The sequence below is a fragment of the Sitophilus oryzae genome, unplaced genomic scaffold (genome assembly GCF_002938485.1).
Source record: "Sitophilus oryzae breed Bouriz unplaced genomic scaffold, Soryzae_2.0 scaffold_1512_pilon_pilon, whole genome shotgun sequence".
Taxonomy (NCBI): domain Eukaryota; kingdom Metazoa; phylum Arthropoda; class Insecta; order Coleoptera; family Curculionidae; genus Sitophilus; species Sitophilus oryzae.
In genome coordinates this window covers 1499633-1519813 of record NW_022146184.1, presented here as the reverse complement: position 1 = coordinate 1519813, position 20181 = coordinate 1499633, and the positions used below count along the sequence as shown (strand labels likewise).

Genomic DNA, 20181 nt, shown 5'->3' with positions numbered 1-20181 from the left:
CAATGGTTCGTACACGTAAAACGCATGAAAGAAAACAGGCTACCACACATAGCTCTTGTAGGGAAGTCCGGGGTAAGAGACAGCCAGGAAGACCTCTAAAAAGATGAAAAGACAGTTGGCAGTCCATCTCCCAAGAACTCCTACCGACGCAATCTTAAAATTTCAAATAAGTAGTAAAAGAAGAAGACATATTTATCATAAACTTTTAAATTTCACGATTTTAATTGCAATAATTAGGAATCATTTTGATTTAATACAGTTTTTAACACATTTAATACATTTATTTTACACCTACGACTGTGTTTCCTTCTGAATCTGGCCTGGCACCCAGTACTTGTAATTTTAGTATAATTTAGTTTCCTCTAGTGAAATACGATCGAACTTACGAGTACAACCCAGCTCTCCAATACAAGCTGCCGTATGCAGGGGTTTTTGTATAATAGCTTTTTAGAAAAACTGTTTATAACCAAAAAACGGTACGTTGCTCGAAATACGAATAATAGTAGCTGTTACAACAACTATAGATGAATAAATAAACAAAAAGAAAACAATTCCCTAACAAATATTAAGACTAATTTTATTGTTAGATTGCACTAATTTAAATACTATATTTAAATAAATTTGTTAGTTCGTAAGGCTGAAATTTAAATAGATTATTAATGTATGTTCATATTTATCACAACCATGTTGAGTATCAATCAGTCTTGGCAGAAGCAACCGTCCTTCGCATGGTCCAAGATCCAGTCGAGGTACCTCGTCACTCTGGTATATACACCTGGGTAGCCAGGTCTCGCACAGCCGTTACCCCATGACACCACACCTAAATAATAAAAATAAATATTACAATTCGAAATTGTAGTTTTTTTAACACATTCATTTTAGTAAAAGACTAGATTTTTGAATGGTAAATATAAACTCACCGGCACGAAATTCCGCCACCCTAAAATTTTCACCAAGTTTGATGTTTCATAACTTTTGAACTTGTAATGCGATTTTTATGATTATGATATTAGTTATATGGTATTAATCAGCCTGTGGAGAAAACGGGATGGGCATTTTGGATAAAAAACACTTTTCTGTAATCTTAGATATATTCCTGACATTTCTGTTTTTGAATTTTCATTTGCTTTGGAGATAAAAAATTAAATGCAAAAGGTCAGAAAATCCAATGTTATTAAAATGGAAAAAGTATCATGATTCCGGCACGGTTTAAATTAAAAATTAAGAGCTTGTTTACGTTGGATAATTTTTTTAGAACAACAAACTAAAAGAAAATCAAACTAAACTAAAATTTCAGAGGGCGGCAGCAAAAATAAAAGCAACTTGGGAAATAACGGACACCATACTACACATGTTTAAATAAAGTACTGATATTTCTACAATCTTGAATTTGTTGAAAATGGAGCGATCCTTCCGCATATTCTCCCGTGATCGGTTAGTGAGGCCAACATTCGATCGGCGGTCATACTTTGGTGACAAGATTTCGAGGTGACGCCGAGAGAATTTTTATGTTTATTGTGACAACTGTTTTGTTTTAAATTTATAAACTGTATTGTTTAGTATGGTGAGATGTTCTGCGTATGGCTGCAAAGGCCGCAGCGAGAATAAAGTGGCTGGAATTATATTTCACAGGTAAAAATCGATACACAACTTTTGTTATGTGGTCATAAAATGTACATTTTTTCATTATAGCAGTAAAAATATGTAAAATGCTTTTAATATGTTTTGTACCACATCCAAACCAAACTATTTTTAATAATTCCAAGTAGTATTTTCAATATCCTTTATAATAATTAATATTTGAAACTATAAATAATGCTACTCAGCATGGATTTCTCCAGTGGCGTAGGGAATTATAATCAGAGAAATACAATTTCTGCAATAAACTTTTTTTTATATATTTTACATGTAAAAAAATGTATAAAGTATTGTTATCAAATATGTAAAATAATTGTAAACTATAAAAAAAAATAAAAATTCTAGTGATAAGAAATCTATATGTATAGTTGTTATATAAAACTTAAATTTACCTGCCAAGATTTGCTGGGGGTGGACAAACTTGTGGTGGGCTACTTGTTACTACATATATTTTTTTAAATATTCTTTCAAAATATTTGCTAATTTAGGTGTATAATAATAGTCTCATTAATAAAAATTTAAAAATAAATAAAATAACACAAAGCTTCTAGAATTGTTTATTATTTTGTGGAAAATTAGGATATTCTTATGATTGAAGGTAACAAATATTAAAAATTACATTATTCATTGAATCCGTGCGCAAGTGTGAAGAGGAATGGCTAGGTTCATTGTTATACCGTGTGATCGAAAAAAAACGACGTCCAGTTGGCTTGTAAATGACGATCGACGACATTCCCCATATAATTTTACATATAAAATGAGAGTGATCTTCATTTCAGACGCCGTCTTTTTTCGATGTCGTTTTGTATAGTTTTATGTCATTTTATATGTAGAATTATATGGGGAATATCATCGATCGTAAATTTACTAGCCAACTGGACGTCGTTTTTTTTCGATTATACGGTATAATAATGAATCTAGTCAATTCCCTTCACACTTGATTACGGATTCAATGAATAATATAATTTTTAATATTCATTTGTGAAATTGTCATTTCCAAACTAACAAGACGCTGTTTTTTTCGATCATACAGTATATATGTATATACACGTTTAAAACATATGTTATTACATTATTTTTTATTTAATTATACATTATACACACGTTAATAAATAAATAATTGTCTTGATAATCAGTCCACTGTGACTGTTAAATAAATTTTGCATTATCGACTTAGATATTCTAATATTATAAAGGTGAGACTATAAAATACAAAATTGTATATGCATTAATCGAAAATGAACGATATACTAGTTTACGTTTTAATAAATATTTTGTACCGTTTAGGTACAAACTCATTTCTGATGCTACGCCATTGGAGAATTTCGCGTGGTGACAACTTGCGTCACTTTCAGCTGCCGTGTTACCTATCCCCTCTCTTTCCTTGTCTAAGGAGCTATCAATGTCGACCGTTATATTTCCGTTCCATTTGATCTTTGCATTGGAAATCAGTTTTAACTGATGCATAACATGTTGTGCGGGGTAGCGAGTTAAGGTGCGTATTCATTATCCGCACGAACGAACGAACGAACGAACGAATGTTCGCTAGTGGTATGGACGGGGACCGCACGATAGGACCGCACGAGAAGACCGGAGGCATATGTTGGCGAACGCTTTGATGTACCGACTCGAAACGGATGGTCGAGCGAACGAACGAACGAACGGCCGCATGCGTTCAGTCCCCGTCTAAATATACCGCACTTTCATTCGTTCGTTCGTTCGTTCGTTCGGATAATGAATACGCACCTTTAGGAGTACGGGTATTTAACGAGTACTTGGATGAGTTTGGACTAAGGTTTGGACTACGAAGATTGGAATGGCCTCCTTGTAGTCCCGACCTCAATCCAATCGAACATTTGTGCGATGAACTTAAAAGAGCTGTTCGTCGTCGTATTACTCCACCATAAACCTTACAAGAGCTATAGCTAGCACAGAATATACAGGGCGTTCCTTAACGACATGCTAATATTTAAGGGGGCGGTCCTTGGACCTATTCTTAGAGAGAAACTTCATATGCATGTACGTCCTAAACATCTTAATTTCTGAAATACAGGGTGGTATAGTGTAAAAAAATATAGTTTTGATTTCAGGGCATTTCTTGTATTTTTATTAATTTTTTGAAAAAAGGCTGAAAAAATATATTTTTACTTATTTATTAATCTCTTTGAAACTATCAAAACATATTGAATAATACCTTAGGATTATGTAAAGTGATAAAAAGGAAGCGTAAAATGCAATAACATATAGGGTGTTCCATTTTAAAAGAATCATCCATATCCACTCACTTTTTTAAGCCACCCTGTAGAGGTTAAAATATTTTCCTCAAATACATCTTAATATATATTTTAGGTATGCACTTAAACAGAATTCCTAAATTTTTTATTATAGGAGCTACAGATACCTGATAGACCGAGAGCTGGCTACATAAAAAACCTTATCATCGTTACATGGCTAATTTTTTGTGTAAAGTATCCTTTTGTGTAGCCATTGTGAAATAGTCATGTCTGCCAGCGCGATCCCGCGGCTTAAAGCGAGGGCGGCCAATCGAAAGGGTGAAATTTTGACACTAAAAATATTATAAGGTACACGAGTTATAATTGCCAAATGGTTTTTATTTATTATTAGGAAACGTGTAAAATTGTTGACAGACATTTTCCTCGTGGCTGAAATGCCGACAGACAACGCGAAAGAGGCATAGAATTTTGACAAAAGAAAATCATCGCATACATGCATGTCGGTTGGTGGAATGTCATCTTTATTGTTAATTAATTTAAAAAGCCGTATGCTGCAAAAGGGCAGACAAAAATCGTTATTGAAATAATAAAAAAATATATTTATAATATAATCGTATATTATATGATTTATCTATACTTAAATGGATGAGGCGGCAAGCGTTCCCTGAAAGCGCTAGAGTAATATCGCGCTTTTGATAACTGTCTGCAGCTGATTGAGCCACGATCTTTTTGTCTGCCCTTTTGCATACGGCTTTTAAAATAAATATATATGACATTTCACCAATCGGCATGCAAATATGTCATAATTTTTTTCATTCTTCAAATTTAATTTGTAATAATTTTTAAAATTTCATGCCTCTTTCGTGTTGTCTGTCGGCATTTTAGCGATTGGAAAAATGTCTGCCAACAATTTTCCACGTTTCTGAATAATAAATAAAAGCTATTTTCGCAATTATAACTCATGTATCTTATAATATTTTTAGTGTTAAAATTTCACCCTTTCGATTGGCCGCCCCCGCTTTAAGCCCCGGGATCGCGCTGGCAGACATGACTATTTCATAATGGCTACACAAAAGGACACTTCACACAAAAAATTAGCCATGTAACGATGATAAGGTTTTTTATGTAGCCAGTTCTTAGACTATGACGCGCTATTACCGGACCTGTATGTAATTTATTCAATAAATGTATAAAAAATATTTTCTGTGTGACTTTTCGTAAAAGTAAAATTGTTATAGTTAATGTATTTCCTTCTTACCAATTAATTCATATCTTTTATCCTTCCTTTCAACTATAAGAGGTCCACCACTGTCGCCCTAAAAATAAAATAAAATTATAAACATTCATTTTCTGCATATACAACCTAATTAAAGAATACTTTATTTTCCACGCTAAAAATTTCAGTCTTCTTTGGAAGATTTTTTTCGACAATTTTTTTTTGGTCCGATTGCACCGTATCTATACTAATATATAAAACCCTTAAGTGACTGACATACTTATTAATAACGATCCTGATCAAACCACTCAACGTAAGAAGCTCAAATTTGGCATACAGGTTGATTCTAGGGTGTAGAGGTTCGATAAGAAGGTATTTTTCGAAATTCCAGTTCCAAGAGGGTGAAACCACCCCTCAAATATTACAATATTTTTTATTTAGAAAACGGTCAAGTTTCCGAAAAAACGCTTAAACACGTATATTTTATTTTGTTTTTTACATATTTTAAGATTTTTTTAAAAATGTATACAGGGTTTTTCGAAAAATCTGGTCATTGATTAATCACGATCCTGCTTAAAGCGCTTGATGTAAAAAGTTGATTTTTGGAAAACAGATTGACTTTAGGGTGTAGAGGTTCGATAAGAAGGGATTTTTCGAAACTCGAATTCTAATGGGGTGAACTATCCCTCAAATATTAAAATATTTTTTATTTAAAAACCGGTGAGTTTTTCGGAAAAGCTCTTATACACTTCTATTTCATTTTGTTGTTTTACATATTTTAAGATTTTTAATAAATTTATACAGGGTGTTTCATAAAATATGACCATTGAGTAATCACGATTCTGCTTAAACTGCTTGACGTATAAAGGTGATTTTTGGCAAACGGATTGACTGTGGGGTGTAGAGGTTCGACAAGGAGGGGTTTCTCGAATCTCAAATTCCAAGAGGGTGAATACGCCCCTCAAATATTACAATATTTGTTATTTAAAAAACGGTTACACTTTCGGGAAAACGCTAGGACAAGTATAATTTATTTGGTTTTTTTACATATTTTGAAATTTTTTAAAAAATCATACAGGGTGTTCCAAAAAGTTGGGTAATTTCTTAACCACGATTCTGCTTAAACTGCTTGACGTAAAAAGCTTATTTTTGGCAAACGGATTTTTCAATTCCAACGAGATGGAACTACTCAAATTATATAATACCAAGAATTTTGGTTTTTCGGGTTATTAGGCCGTCGTCGGTTAGAATTGCTTCCTAACGTTTCGCTAGCACGAGTGGCTAGCATCTTCAGAGGTGTGTTTGCTCCGATTGCTCACACTAGACTGATGCCTCCGCGTCGGCGTAGCGCGTATTTATGCGTCGGCGGAGGGGGCGTGGCTTGTTCGGGTGGTAGTTCTTCCGAACTGGTCTACTTCTCTGTGCTGCTACTTTGGTCCTAGATATAGCTGGATGCCAAATTCTGTTAAGGTAGAACGTTTCTTCCTTCCTGTTGAAATTATTTGGATGTTTGTGAATTTCAACAGCTTCTCTGACCAGACGAGGATGATATCCAGATGTTGTGGCAATGACTTTGGGTGTCTTTGAATTGGATTTTGTGGTCACCATCTCTTAGAGCATGTTCTGCTACGGCTGACTTCTCTGTTTACCCTAATCTGCAGTTTCTCTTGTGTTCCGTAAGTCTCGTTTCTACTGAGCGTTTGGTAATTCCAATATATACGCTACCGCAGGAACAAGGTATACGGTAGATCCCCTGCAGAGGATAATGGTTCTCTTTTTGTCTTTTGCTGGTCTTAAGCAGTCCCTTATTTTTCGGGTAGGTTTGTATATGGTTTTGATGTTATGCTTCTTGAGAACTTTACCAATCCTATCGGTGACCTGGGAAACATATGGAAGGAAGGCCTTATTAATGATGTTTTCCTGTTCATTGGCGTCAGGTCTCCTCTGCCTAGGTGCCAGCGCCGCCTTTATTTCTCTGTCATTATAGCCATTGGCAATAAAGGCTTTATTTAAATGACTTAGTTCCTCTTGGATGTGTTCATTAGCACAGATACGTCTTGCCCTATTTGCTAATGTTCCGATAATCCCCTGTTTTTGGCTTGGACGCTACGCCGACGCGGAGGCATCAGTCTAGTGTGAGCAATCGGAGCAAACACACCTCTGAAGATGCTAGCCACTCGTGCTAGCGAAACGTTAGGAAGCAATTCTAACCGACGACGGCCTAATAACCCGAAAAACCAAAATTCTTCAAACGATGGCCGCGAAAGCCTAAACTACTACATATATAATACCAAGTTATATAATAATATCGCCATATTGTTTTTTCTCATGCTGACATAAATGTGAGAAAATTTTATCCAGTTTGTGTGTTAATGGAAATTCTTGCTTTGCTTTATCATCACCATTACAAATGATTAATTCGACGCGAACGAAGTCGCTGGTACACACTAGTAGAGTTATATTATATTTCTGTTACTCGATCTAGTAGATAGTTTTCCAAATATATTAAGGTTTGAATATTTAAAAGCAGATCCAGAATTCATCTTCTAAAGAAAAGAGAACTAAACTCACCAGAGTAAAGGGGAAGATGTGAGATTTAAAATGACCTTCCTGAAAACTTGAAAGTTTATCAAAAAAAGTCAAAATACTGATGAAAGGAAAATAGGTACTACGTATCTACACTCTACCATCGGCACGAAAAACGGACACCTTAAAATTTTGATGTATTTTAAAGTTGAATATATTTTATTCTAACGCCCATTTTCATGATTTTTTAAGCAATTTGTAGCAAATTATTTTACTTTTTACTGTCTTTCTCTAAATTAAAAATGAAAGTTTTCATTTGTCAATTATACGAGGGAAAATAAAATGTGGATATTTTGGTGAAAGTTTGAAACACCCTGTGGAATATGTTAAAAAAGAAAGCAATTCAAAAATAATTTTGTCATTTAGATACGTCTTTTCTGGATAGTTTTATTCATCTCAATAGCTTTATTTTTCTTGGAGATATTCTCTTTTGAATAAGCCAGTAACAATTTTAATGCAATTTTAGCACTGATTTTCGGTCCTCATCAACACACTTATAAAATAGTGTTTATTGTTTTTGTAATGTTACTGTGGTTGAAATATTATATTATTATAATTATTGATTATTGACGTGTACTCATGTAGAGATGATTATAAGTTCTCGGCTATTGTTGCTTTAATTGATCATGGTAGAGACCAACATTTGAAGTTAAAACCATATCTGCTAGCGTAACTGCCCAACAGACAATAATAATATGATTTTTCAAAGACAGTGACCTTATATAAATCATAACCACTATTTTATACGTCTGTTGACTAGGACCTAAAGCAAAGGCATGGTTATAATGTAAAAAACGAAAAAATGTTAGTGTCTTTTTCAAAAGCGAATTAGTTCAGTCATTGGGGATTTTTGCTTGGAAAAAAGTCCTGAAGTTTTGCAACTTTGCAGGTTTATAGGTTTTGGGGTCCCTAACTAAAATCCATAAAATGCACATTTCCAGACTTGCCCCCGCCGCCGCCATCTTGCCAAGATGGCGGATATCTCGAAAACTGCATTTTTCGCGAAAATTTGAGGAGAGCAAAATTAAAGAAAGAGAATAAAATTGGCTATAAAAAAGGTTTTATGAAAATTTTCGCTAAAGTCAACCGTTTAGGCACAAAATCCCTGGAAATTTTACAATTTTGCGTAAAATATGATATATTATGTATAGATTTTCCGAAATCAAATGTCGATTAGAGTTCACTAAAACTAGTTTTAGTTTAGTTTCTTCAATTTTGTCATAAAACAGTGGCTTATCATTAATTCGCTCATTAATTTATAAATAATTAATTTTAGTTATTGAAAATGTGTACTTGTTTCCATATCACCCAAGAGGAAAAGTATATGGCGCGTTTATTTTAACGTTGTCTCCCCGGAGGCCTACTCCACTAGATAAATTAAAAACTTTAACTTATCTGCACAAGCCCGACGGATCTGGCTCATTGATGTCAAAGTCGATCGTGTCTGCTGTGCTGGGCTCATCAGGGTGGTCTCTCAATACGCCCAACTCTTCATCTTCAGCCGCCAGAGGGATATATACAGGCAAGTCCAACTCCTCTTCATCGAATTCGTCGAGTGACACTTCAGTGACGTTGTCACAGGATTTCCCATTGCAGCATGCACAAATCATTAAACATTTTAATCCTGCTTTTCTGCATCCACAGGCTTTACCATAGTTGTTGGTTTTGCATTTACAGGATAAAAATGCCAATAGGGATTTTGGAGCTGGCTCTTTCAACGTTGTGACTGGAGTAATGCCTGTGTTTGTTTTCTTCCAACCCCATTCTTCGGCATCTTTGGTACAACCAGACCAATGCTGAACCTAATGGTAAGTTCGCAATGAATGCTGTCCAGCATGACAATTAATTATTCATAAATTAATGAGCGAATTAATGATCCGCCACTCTTTCATGACAAAATTGAAGAAACTAAACTAAAACTAGTTTTAGTGAACCCTAATCGACGTTTGATTTCGGAAAATCGACTATACATAATATATCATATTTTAGGCAAAATTTCCAGGGATTTTGTGCCTAAACGGTTGACTTTAGCCAAAATTTTTATAAAACCTTTTTTATAGAAAATTCTCTTTAATTTTGCTCTCGTCAAATTTTCGCGAAAAACGCATAGTTTTCGAGATATTCACAAAATACCAATTTTGGGCGCCATCTTGGCAAGATGGCGGCGCCAGCGGCAAGTCTGGAAATGTGCATTTTTTGGATTTTAGTTAGGGACCCCAAAACCTATAAACCTGCAAAGTTTCAAAACTTCCGGACTTTTTTCCAAGCAGGCCCCTTTTTTGATCCCCAATGACTGAACTAAATATCTTAAAAAAAGCTAATAAGATGAATAAAAAAATGAATAAAGAAAACAAACTATCGAGAAAAGATACGCTTAGATGATAAAATAATTTTTAAATTCCTTGCTTTGTTAACGTACCCCCACAGGGTGTTTTAAACTTTCATCAAAATATCAATATTTTGTTTTCCCTCGTATAATTGGCTGATGGTAACTTTAATTTTTAATTTAGCAAGAAACACTGGAAAGTCAAATAATTTAGCTTCAAATTGCATAAAAAATTATCAAAATCGGTTCTTTAGAATACAATATATTTTTATTAAGGTGCCCGTTTTTCGTGACGTTTAGTTTGGTTAGGTATATCTAATATTAATGAAACATTGATATTTAGAATGAACAGCATATCTTTCAATGTAGTGTGGAGTTGAAGAATTTGCTATATATACCCGCCGGATAAAAGGCAGGGGAAAAATGCGATAAAATAAAAATAGGTAGATATGTGATAAGAATGTTTCATAATTTTTATTTATTCGTGTTTTATCGATCCCCACCCTAGAGTGCTTTTTCCGCCCACCATGCATGAATACATGGATAGCATTATACTCCTTCCATAGGCAGAACCAGACGAATTAGCGTATACCCGTCCGCCAGAAAATTCAAATTGTAAAATAGTATTTCCAAAATAGGTCTCATCGGGATATACAAACAATTTTTCCACAAACTTTTTGTAAACAGGGCAATTCTATCTTTACCTACTATATCAAGATTTATTAATAATTTTGAAACACATGGGTGCGTGTCCCCACATAAACACAAGAAGCCTGATGTGTTGATTAATGAAGAACAAGAGTTAAAGCAAGTGTTTAACCGTTTAATTAGTGGACATGGAACTATTTTGTGGCCAGCTAGATCACCAGATCTTTCTCCCAATGATTTCTTTTTGTGGGGTTATGTAAAACTCAAAGTGTATGGTCATAATAGGGCTAATAATCTGGATGAGCTTCAAGTAAAAATATGAGAGGCTTTCCAAACTATTCGCCCTAATATGTTAGCCAATGTCAGACGGGGATTTTACCACCGCCTAGGCTTCTGTCTAGCACAAGAAGGTGGTCTTTTTCAACACTTGTTATAACTTTTTTTTTATTTAGAGTAATATTTTAGTTTTTTTTTGGGTTTAGAGAATTTATTTATTTTTAGTTTTGGCTTGTAAACACACTCAAATAATAAAGATTTAAGTATTTTTATTTTAAATGTTACCTTAAGTGAAAGTAAACACTTAAAATGAAAATAATAAATACTCGGCACTCCTCGCGTCGTATTCCTAGTCTGTCACGACCGACCCGTCCAAGCACAACTGCAACTGCGTACTGCCTGACTAGCCGACTAGCCGGCAGTGACTCTCGACTACGAACGCAAATTGGGTAAACGTAAATTCGTCCGGCAACTTGCTATGTTACTAGTAGCCTAGTCTTCTCTGTATAATAATTTTACAGTATTTAACTTTGGATAATCTTTTCTAATACTTTTTTTTATATATTGATTTTTTTACACACCACTGCTGTTTTATCTGTACTAACCTGACACGAATCCTTTTGTCCTGTTTTAGGATATCCCGCGCACATCATATTATCAGAAATCATTTTCGACGAATAATTCGTGTTTCTACATTCTTCGTTACTTATCACTGGAACATTAACTTCCTGTAATATGCAGGAAGGTTTTCCATCTTCTTTTAACGTACCCCAACCGGCAGCTGTAGCTACTTGACCAACGTAATCATGATCTACAAAAATTTACTGCCATTTATATAAAATTATCATCAAATCTTAAGAATAGCTTTAAAATTATAATGCTAAAACATACGTATTCATTCTTAAGCCTGGTAATTAAATTTTTTAATATAAGCGACAGCGGTTTTGGTATTGGTTTTTTTTGTGCAAACGCCAAAACTAGCGTTTGATCTCCTTGAAAGTCAAGACCGTCTAGTGCAAGACTTTTTCAGAATCAAGACCAAGGCCAAACATGCAAGATTCCTGTAGTCTTGCACTTTATTTTCATATTTATAATATGATAAGAACAGAGTGATAAAAACACCACCTATATATATATATAGATAAAATGGACTATATATATATATATATATATATATATATATATATATATATATATATATATATATATATATATATATATATATATATATATATATATATATATATATATATATATATATATATATATATATATATATATATATATATATATATATATATATATATATATATATATATATATATATATATATATATATATATATATATATATATATATATATATATATATATATATATATATATATATGCTTACTAAACATTATTTTGAAGAAAAGATAAGGATTCGCATCCCGACAAGAGAATGGTAAAGCAACATAGTAATGAATACTGAAGAGATAGCAGTCTAAACAGATGCTTTCGTGACTTTAGTAGGTACAGGTACAGGCATCTTCTTAGAGGGACTAACCATCCGACGTTCCTTAAGAATGTAATGTTCTACATGGTGTAATGTTCTACAAGCAGAGCAAGTTGTATACGAGGGAAAATCGCTGAAAAACCAATAGGTAATATCGCGATAGACTCTGACCATTTGGTCTCTTTAAAAAGCATCCCAAGCAGCATTTGGACGTCGGGACAACGTTGTATCACGCGACCAAACGTCGGGGCGCAACGTCGGCACAACCTCGTGCCAACCCTAGTCTGCACTAGTTTGGAGAATAATTTTTGGGTCGAAACGACGTTGGATACCGACGTTGGCTAGAAGCCTAATTTAGTACAAACTGCAACGTTGTTTAAAATCCTAATTCACAGAAATACAAAACTAATATGGCGTCTAAGTCGCGTTTTATCCTAAATTGGGATAATTATAGTAAAAATATTATTTTTATGATTTAGTTAGAGACATATGTCAGATGGCAGTGAAGGAAAACAAAACAAAAAGTATTTAAGTGTGGAGGATGTTTGAAGATCAGAATTATTGATATACTTTAACCGACTCTGTAACTCGTTACCCAAGGCAAAAAAAAAGTTAAACGCAAACAACTTTATTGATAAATGTATTGTTTCTACTTTGAAAAATACTAATGGGCCTTAAAATTAAAGAAGTTTTAAAAATTTTCTTGAATTTCTTTTTTTTTTTTTTTTAGTAAAATGAGAATAATTTATTCGCAGTCGAAAAAATTGTTTCCGCGTGTTTTTTAGGATCAAATATTTCAAGTTAATGTATTCAAAAAGCAGGAATTGCTATTTTAGGAACGAAACATTTTCTTATTTAACAACATGGCGGCTTTCACTTTGTTGTTTTAGAGATTAAGATGGAGTAGTTCGAGTAGTCGCATACTGGACTAATAAAGTCGCAGTTCGGCCTTAACAGGTAGTATACTCGTCGCAAGATTGCCTAATTTAGTAATCCTAGAGTCTAGCTTGTGCCGCACTCTATAATCTAAATAAAAGAGGGAGCGGATAAATTATCGGTAATATATGTCGATGTATATTTAAATTTAGTTTTATATGTACCTTTATTATGTCCCATTTTAATTAAGTTTTTTTTATAAAAACAAAAACAGCACTGAACTGTCTGACTGAACAGAACAATGAAGTGAAAATTTAAGATTTAAGGTTATGGTTCAATACAGTTGCAAAAAGGTAGTGACTCGACGTCCTACCAACGTAAGAATAAGGAAATCTAAACAACGTTGGAATTAGTAAAACAGACGACGTTTGCATAACGTTGGAATAGGTCCTGAAACTGACGTCGGAAAACTATATATTGTCCAACGTTGTAACTACGTTGTCCGAATCACCTAAAGATGACTTAAGCAAAAAAGGTTAGAAGACAACGTTTATTCGACGTCGCAGAAGCTTCTACTTTGCTGTAGTACTAGTCCAACGTCGGCACAACGTTATAAAAACGTTTAAATTTATTTTAATACCGAAGGTAGGAAGCTAACTATTTTTTGTAACTAATCCAACGTTGTGTTTAGTAAACATGTGGTCGCAAGTCGTGAAAATGCTACTTGGGATCACTATGTACCCAATGAGATCGAAAACTGTAAAGAACTGTCTAGAAGCACTGTCCTAGTTACGTCAAGGCAGGCCCACTCTGTGCTGGGTGCCAGGTCACAACAATGTGGTGTGACAAAACTTTAGTAATAATAGAAAAGTAAATTATATATTTTTTTTATTTTTACCATTCTAATTCAATTGTTAATAAAAAAATAAATTGTAATTATTATTATTATAATATTATAATATTTTATAGACTCGTAACATACCTTTAACTTTAGGCAAACATATTGGCCTAATATGCTGAGTAATTGGCACCCGGTCACTAAGTCTCAGTAACGCTATATCATTGTCAAAGTTCAGAAAGCTGAAAGCACCAACTTCAGCTCTCAGAACGAATCTGGATTCCGGTCGCTTGGTGTCATTGCATCTGTCGTGCTCGCCGAATGTCACTTTGATCATAAACCACATGAACCTAGAAAAATATACTAATGAAAAGTAAAGTAAGGTTAAAGAAAAAAGTTTAAAAGTAGTAAAATGTTTAGTAAAATTAAAACATTTTTATTTTAAATCGAATTTGATTGCGTTAATTGTCTTGATTTTAAAATTGAATGTCTTGTGTCAAATTGTCAATCATCTTCTACACGGGCGTCTAGTAGAAGATAGTCAGAAAGCAAACCAAATTCGAATAAGAGCATTCATTAGTAAGAGTTTGTTCCAAAATTAGTAGTTGAACTTCGGTGAATGTGAGATTTAACTAGTAATTGGTGATAATTTCTGGCTTTTACTGTAATATACACCTACATACTAGAGATGGTATTGTATTCCAGCCTAGACTAAATAATTTGATTGTAATATTAATTTTAGGAATGTTTTAACTGTATTAAGTTATGTCACTGTATAAAATTTCGTACTGCATCTAAAGATCATCTCTAATTTTGGTGGCAGCGGTGGGATTCAACAGCTCCTCTCTTAATGAGCGATTTTATGATCTGTAAGTGATGTGAAATTTCAAAAACAGAAATGTTTAACATAATTAATTAGCATAGTAAAACGAAGATGAAATGAATGTAAATTTTAGATATAGAAAATATATATTGACATAAGTTTTAACTAATGATTTTAACTAACTTATACTATATCGAATTGTAATCGAAAATAATAAAAAAAAATAAACATGATATAAACGATTTAAGTTTGATTAAAAATCATTATTGTAGGTAACTAATGATTACGTTAAAATGTAAGGTTACGAAATTCTTTCAGTATCAATACTAAATCATCATTATTTACGACATTCAAACAAAATAAAAATTATTGTAACTGTCACTGCCAGAAGCTTCAAGAAGAATAACCATAAAAATTGGCGCCGGGATGCACGTATAGCCGCCCATACTAAAATATATTGCAAAATAAAAACACTAAATCACCACAATACGGCAAAACACTTTTACTTTTAGACAGGACGCGCATTTCGCTAACCATGTTAGCATCATCAGCAGATGATTGAAAATAGTACTAAGTTGAAAGTACAATCTACAAGTTGAGCGTTTATATATTCGCCCAGTGGGCACCGAGTGGGCGTGGCAAAATCTAGCCAACCGAGTCAGAACTCTCTGAGCGCAACAGTTAGATTTCCGCCACTAGAGTAGTAGGAACAAAGAACTTGAAGGAATTGGACCGTTGTCTCTGTTCATACTATCTTTACATTTATTAATTCTGATGCTTTCATATGCATCTAATTGCCTGTAATTTAAGACTTGTTTAATTAATTTTAAATTATTAAGATCTATACAATGTTCTTTATCAACAATATGTTCGGCAACGCAAGATTTATCCGGTCTACCATATCTTATCTGAGCTAAATGTTCTTTAAATCTAGTTAATATTGATCTTCTAGTTTGCCCAACATATTTCTGATTACAATCTTTACAAGAAATTTCATAAATACCCGACCTTTCCAGTGGAGGTGTTTTATCCTTTGGATTACCTAATAATTGTTGTAATTTATTATTAGTACTATACACAAGTTTATAATTGACATTCTTAAAAATTCCTTTTAGACCACGGGATAACTCTCTATCAAACGGTATCGAAAAATATTTAGACGTATCTTTCTCCACTTGAAAAGTCGAATTTTCAGAAATCATTAACCTATACCTACGTTTTCTAATTAATTTATCAACTAGTGAAGGAGAATATCCATTACACTCAGCTACATTCCTAATGTAATCTCTTTCTATTTCATATCTTTCGTTAGAAAGTGGGAAACTAGTAATCTATGAACTAAGAAATTTAAACTAGCCATTTTATGTTCAACACTATGATGTGATTCATTAGGAATATATCTGCGTGTGGTCCTATTTTTCTTATAGATATCAAATTTCAGGCAATTATTAGCATTTTTAATAACTAATACATCTAGAAATGGTAATCTGACGTTGTTCTCAATTTCATGCGTAAATTTAATGGAAGGAAAACGATTATTTAACTTAAAAATAAAATTATCTATGGTGTCTGAATGTGTGTCAAAAACAGCAAAAATATCATCCACATACCTAAACCATACTCTTGGAAAATACTCAAACTGATTCTTAGTCTCCACTTCAAACCTGCTCGTGAATAAATTAGCCAAAAATGGAGACAATGGATTACCCATTGCTGTACCTTCCCGCTGTTCAAAAAAGTTGTTATTAAATTGAAAACAATTTTGTTTCATACATAACGATGTAAGCTCAATATATTCAGTTACAGTTTTGTTGTCGAGACCATTTGTGTTCAGTAATTCCTTCAAGTAGCCTAAAGTATGTGGAATTGGAACACTTGGGAACAACGAAGATACATCAAAGGAGACCAAAATTTCACCTTCATGCAATGTTATATCTTTAATTTTTTTAATGAATTCAATATTATTTTTAACTGCGAAAGAAGGTTCATGATCAGGTAAATTGTCAAACTCCCCTGATAACCATTTTGCCAAATTATAAGTCGGAGAACCTACAGCCGAAACAATTGGGCGCATAGACTTGTCCGGTTTATGAATTTTTGGCAAAGCATACAATTTTGGTAATGAGGGATTGGACGAATATATAAACGCTCAACTTGTAGATTGTACTTTAGTTTATAATCATCTGCTGATGATGCTAACATGGTTAGCGAAACGCGCGTCCAGTGTAAAAGTTAAAGTGTTTTGGTGTATTGTGGTGATGTAGTGTTTTTATTTTGCTGTGTAACACCAAAGGTTCCAACCGTCAACTGTAAAATATATTAATAAAAAGTTGGTAGGCAGTTCTCCACTCGGATTTTCTCAAAAACGGACTACGGAAACACGGATATCTCAAAAACTGCGACTTTGACTGATTTTGATGTTATTACAAATTTTGTTGCAAATATTATTCCTAATCTTAAATTGAAAACCGCGTTTCGCTAGCTACTGTAATTTGGAGTTACGATTTTTTAAAATTTTTAACCCCCTCCCATACCCCCTTACCAACCCTCACCCCCACCAAAAACTAATGGCCAGATTCTTGTGTGCCACAGTATTTTTGTGCCAAATTTGGTTAAAATCGGTTTAGCGGTTTTTGAGTTATCGTGTTACAGACGGCCAGACGGACAGACACCATGAAAATATTTTGTATTTAGGCTTGGTTTGTTTTTTTTTGCCGATCTTAAAGCCATACCTGTTGGCATGGTCGGCTAAAAATATTAAACGGTATTTTCCTTTGTATATTAATAACGAATTTATGATATTAAACTTTTCATCTTTGCATGATAGTTTTTTTAGTACATTTAAGCTCTGAAAAATAGCAAAACTCATAACTCATTTATATAGTTCGTAAGAACAGTTTTACCCAGGCATACCTTCTACACGAAAAATGAAAATAAAATTAAAACAAAATATATTCATGAACTAATAACCTCTTTCTTTAACGAATTATAATGATCAACAAAACCATAAATATCACTTTCTTTTCCGCGCTGCCTTTTCACAAGTACAAGTGACAAATGAAAGTGATTACAGTCATTACATATTTGTATATGTTTTTATGTACAATATATTTCTTTACTTAAAGAGGTTGATGCTTTTATTTGAATTCTAAATTTGTGAAAAGTAAGCGAATATGGAATTAAACTAATACTAATTGAAATTCAAATTTAACACTTATATTTTCTATCCCAATTATCTCAAATTAAAATAAGACAGATACGTATTATGCACTTATTCACCTTCAATATTTTGATAAATTCTAAACAATATTTTTGTTCATAATGCAGTAAACAAAAACAAGTTTCTTCACATTCGAAGAACGATAAATTAACGGAAGATTGTCTTGCTAAACCTGATTCAGAATTAAGCCATAATTAACAGGTTCTAGTTATTAATTTGGCTCATTTACTGGTTTATTATTTTTCTTCAGCGTAAATAACAACTTGCTAAGGTAAACAACAAGAGACTGAAAATTGATATTTAGATCGCTTAATATTTTAAAAGAACTGATTGAAAATAAGTGCACCACTTATTTATTTTGTGTCTGGCTTTATTACCTTGCTTTATGTCTGGAGAAAATGGGCATTTCTCCATTGAAAAATAAAACTAAAAATTATAGGAATTGTTTTTTGTACAATAATTAATGTTTTAGTGAGGAAATACCAATGCTTTTATTTGCAAGTGTTTGACTCCTTGTCAAATTAAAATTAGGCTCAGCACTCTGAGAAGGAGATAAAACAAAATTTTGTGCAATAAACAAATTACCAAAAATAATTAAAAATTGGAATATATATATGTTTCTCATTAAAATGTTGACTCTAATAATAACATTAGAAACCTTGCATCCAATTGTATTGATATATCTATCGGCGTCCGCCAGGGCTCAATCCTGGGTCCAATAATTTTTATTTTATACAGGTTGGTCCGAATTGCATTCCGGAAACTTCAGCAGCATATTCTGCAGATAAAAATAAGTAAAAAAGTTCGTATAAATGTATGTCTTAAAATGCTTAGTTTCGGAGATACAGGGTGTAGAAGTTTCATTTTTATTTCGGTTTTTTCCAAATATTTTCTAAAGAAACCTCAATATTTTGATGAAAATTGGTGTCTGGGAGTTTTTTGACATGAAATTCAAAACAGCGTGTGTCCCCCAGATAGAATATTGATTATCCAAAAATGTTTAAGAGTTATCTAAGAAGGAATAAGAAGGCGAAAATAATAAAGTAGGAGAGATCATACCAATTCGTTACTATGTTCACAAATAGCCAAACAGCACTAAAGGTACTCGGTTCCACAGAGATTAGTTCTCCACTGTTGTGAGATTGTGTGGATAGATATACATACAGCCGCTTTAAAAATCAATTTTAAACTAAAATAATCTAACCATACCCTTTAACGCAATGAGCAGCTGTCAAAACGTATCGATCGTTGATCAACATTCCTCCACAATAGAATCTGTTGAAGTAGGACAGCCTGGCCATCCATGGAAATTCGTTTTCTTGTGTTGGTTTTCCTCCCACTATTCTGCTGTTGTCGTTTCTCTCACCACAAGCTGAAAATTGTAATCATCATATATCATATCAACCAAGACGTGTTCCAGCCTTCCGGATAAGCTCTATATCAAATTTTTAGTTTGAAATATTCACTCCATTTTGTGCATGTATAATGCATTATCTGGCAAATCGCTTTAAAAACAAGGTTGTAAGTATAAACCAGTTCATACAAACATATTTTCAAACTAATGATATCTATTTTTAAATTGAATTCTATACTATTTTTGAGATCATAGAATTTTGCATTAAATTACGTACCAAAAATATCATAAAAACATTCTACAGCTTCAGATATATTAATAAATAAATAAAAAAAGTTTATTTTAATCCTTTCTTAAACAAATTATTAAAAATACAAAAACTGTCCTGAAATCAAAACTAGATCATACTTTAAATGGTCCGTACTTAACTTTGCTATAAATATAGTAATCTTAAATCATACAGGGTGTTCAAAATTCTACGCCAAAATTTCTAAAATATAAAATAACTTTTCTTCATTTTTGTATTGAATACTCGTACCCTACTCTGTATTTTATTTTTTCATTCGGTTTTCCAAATACTCGCGGTATATTAACGGTAAAATACGAGAGAAAATTCATTGTGTGGCTTTGATAAAAATTTACTGTGGAA

General features: G+C 33.0%; 1 protein-coding gene across 1 annotated transcript in view; it reads right to left on the bottom strand.

Moving 5' to 3' along the window:
• Positions 1-504: 504 nt before the first annotated feature.
• LOC115878460 (venom protease-like) overlaps positions 505-20181 on the bottom strand; it is a 33113-nt gene continuing 13436 nt past the window's right edge. Inside the window, exons 3-7 of the mRNA XM_030894977.1 lie at positions 19388-19550; positions 14280-14485; positions 11530-11735; positions 5131-5188; positions 505-820 (exon numbers count right to left, since the gene is read on the bottom strand). Coding sequence (XP_030750837.1) covers positions 699-820; positions 5131-5188; positions 11530-11735; positions 14280-14485; positions 19388-19550 — 755 coding nt within the window. The 3' untranslated portion in view covers positions 505-698. The remainder of the gene's footprint in view (positions 821-5130; positions 5189-11529; positions 11736-14279; positions 14486-19387; positions 19551-20181) is intronic.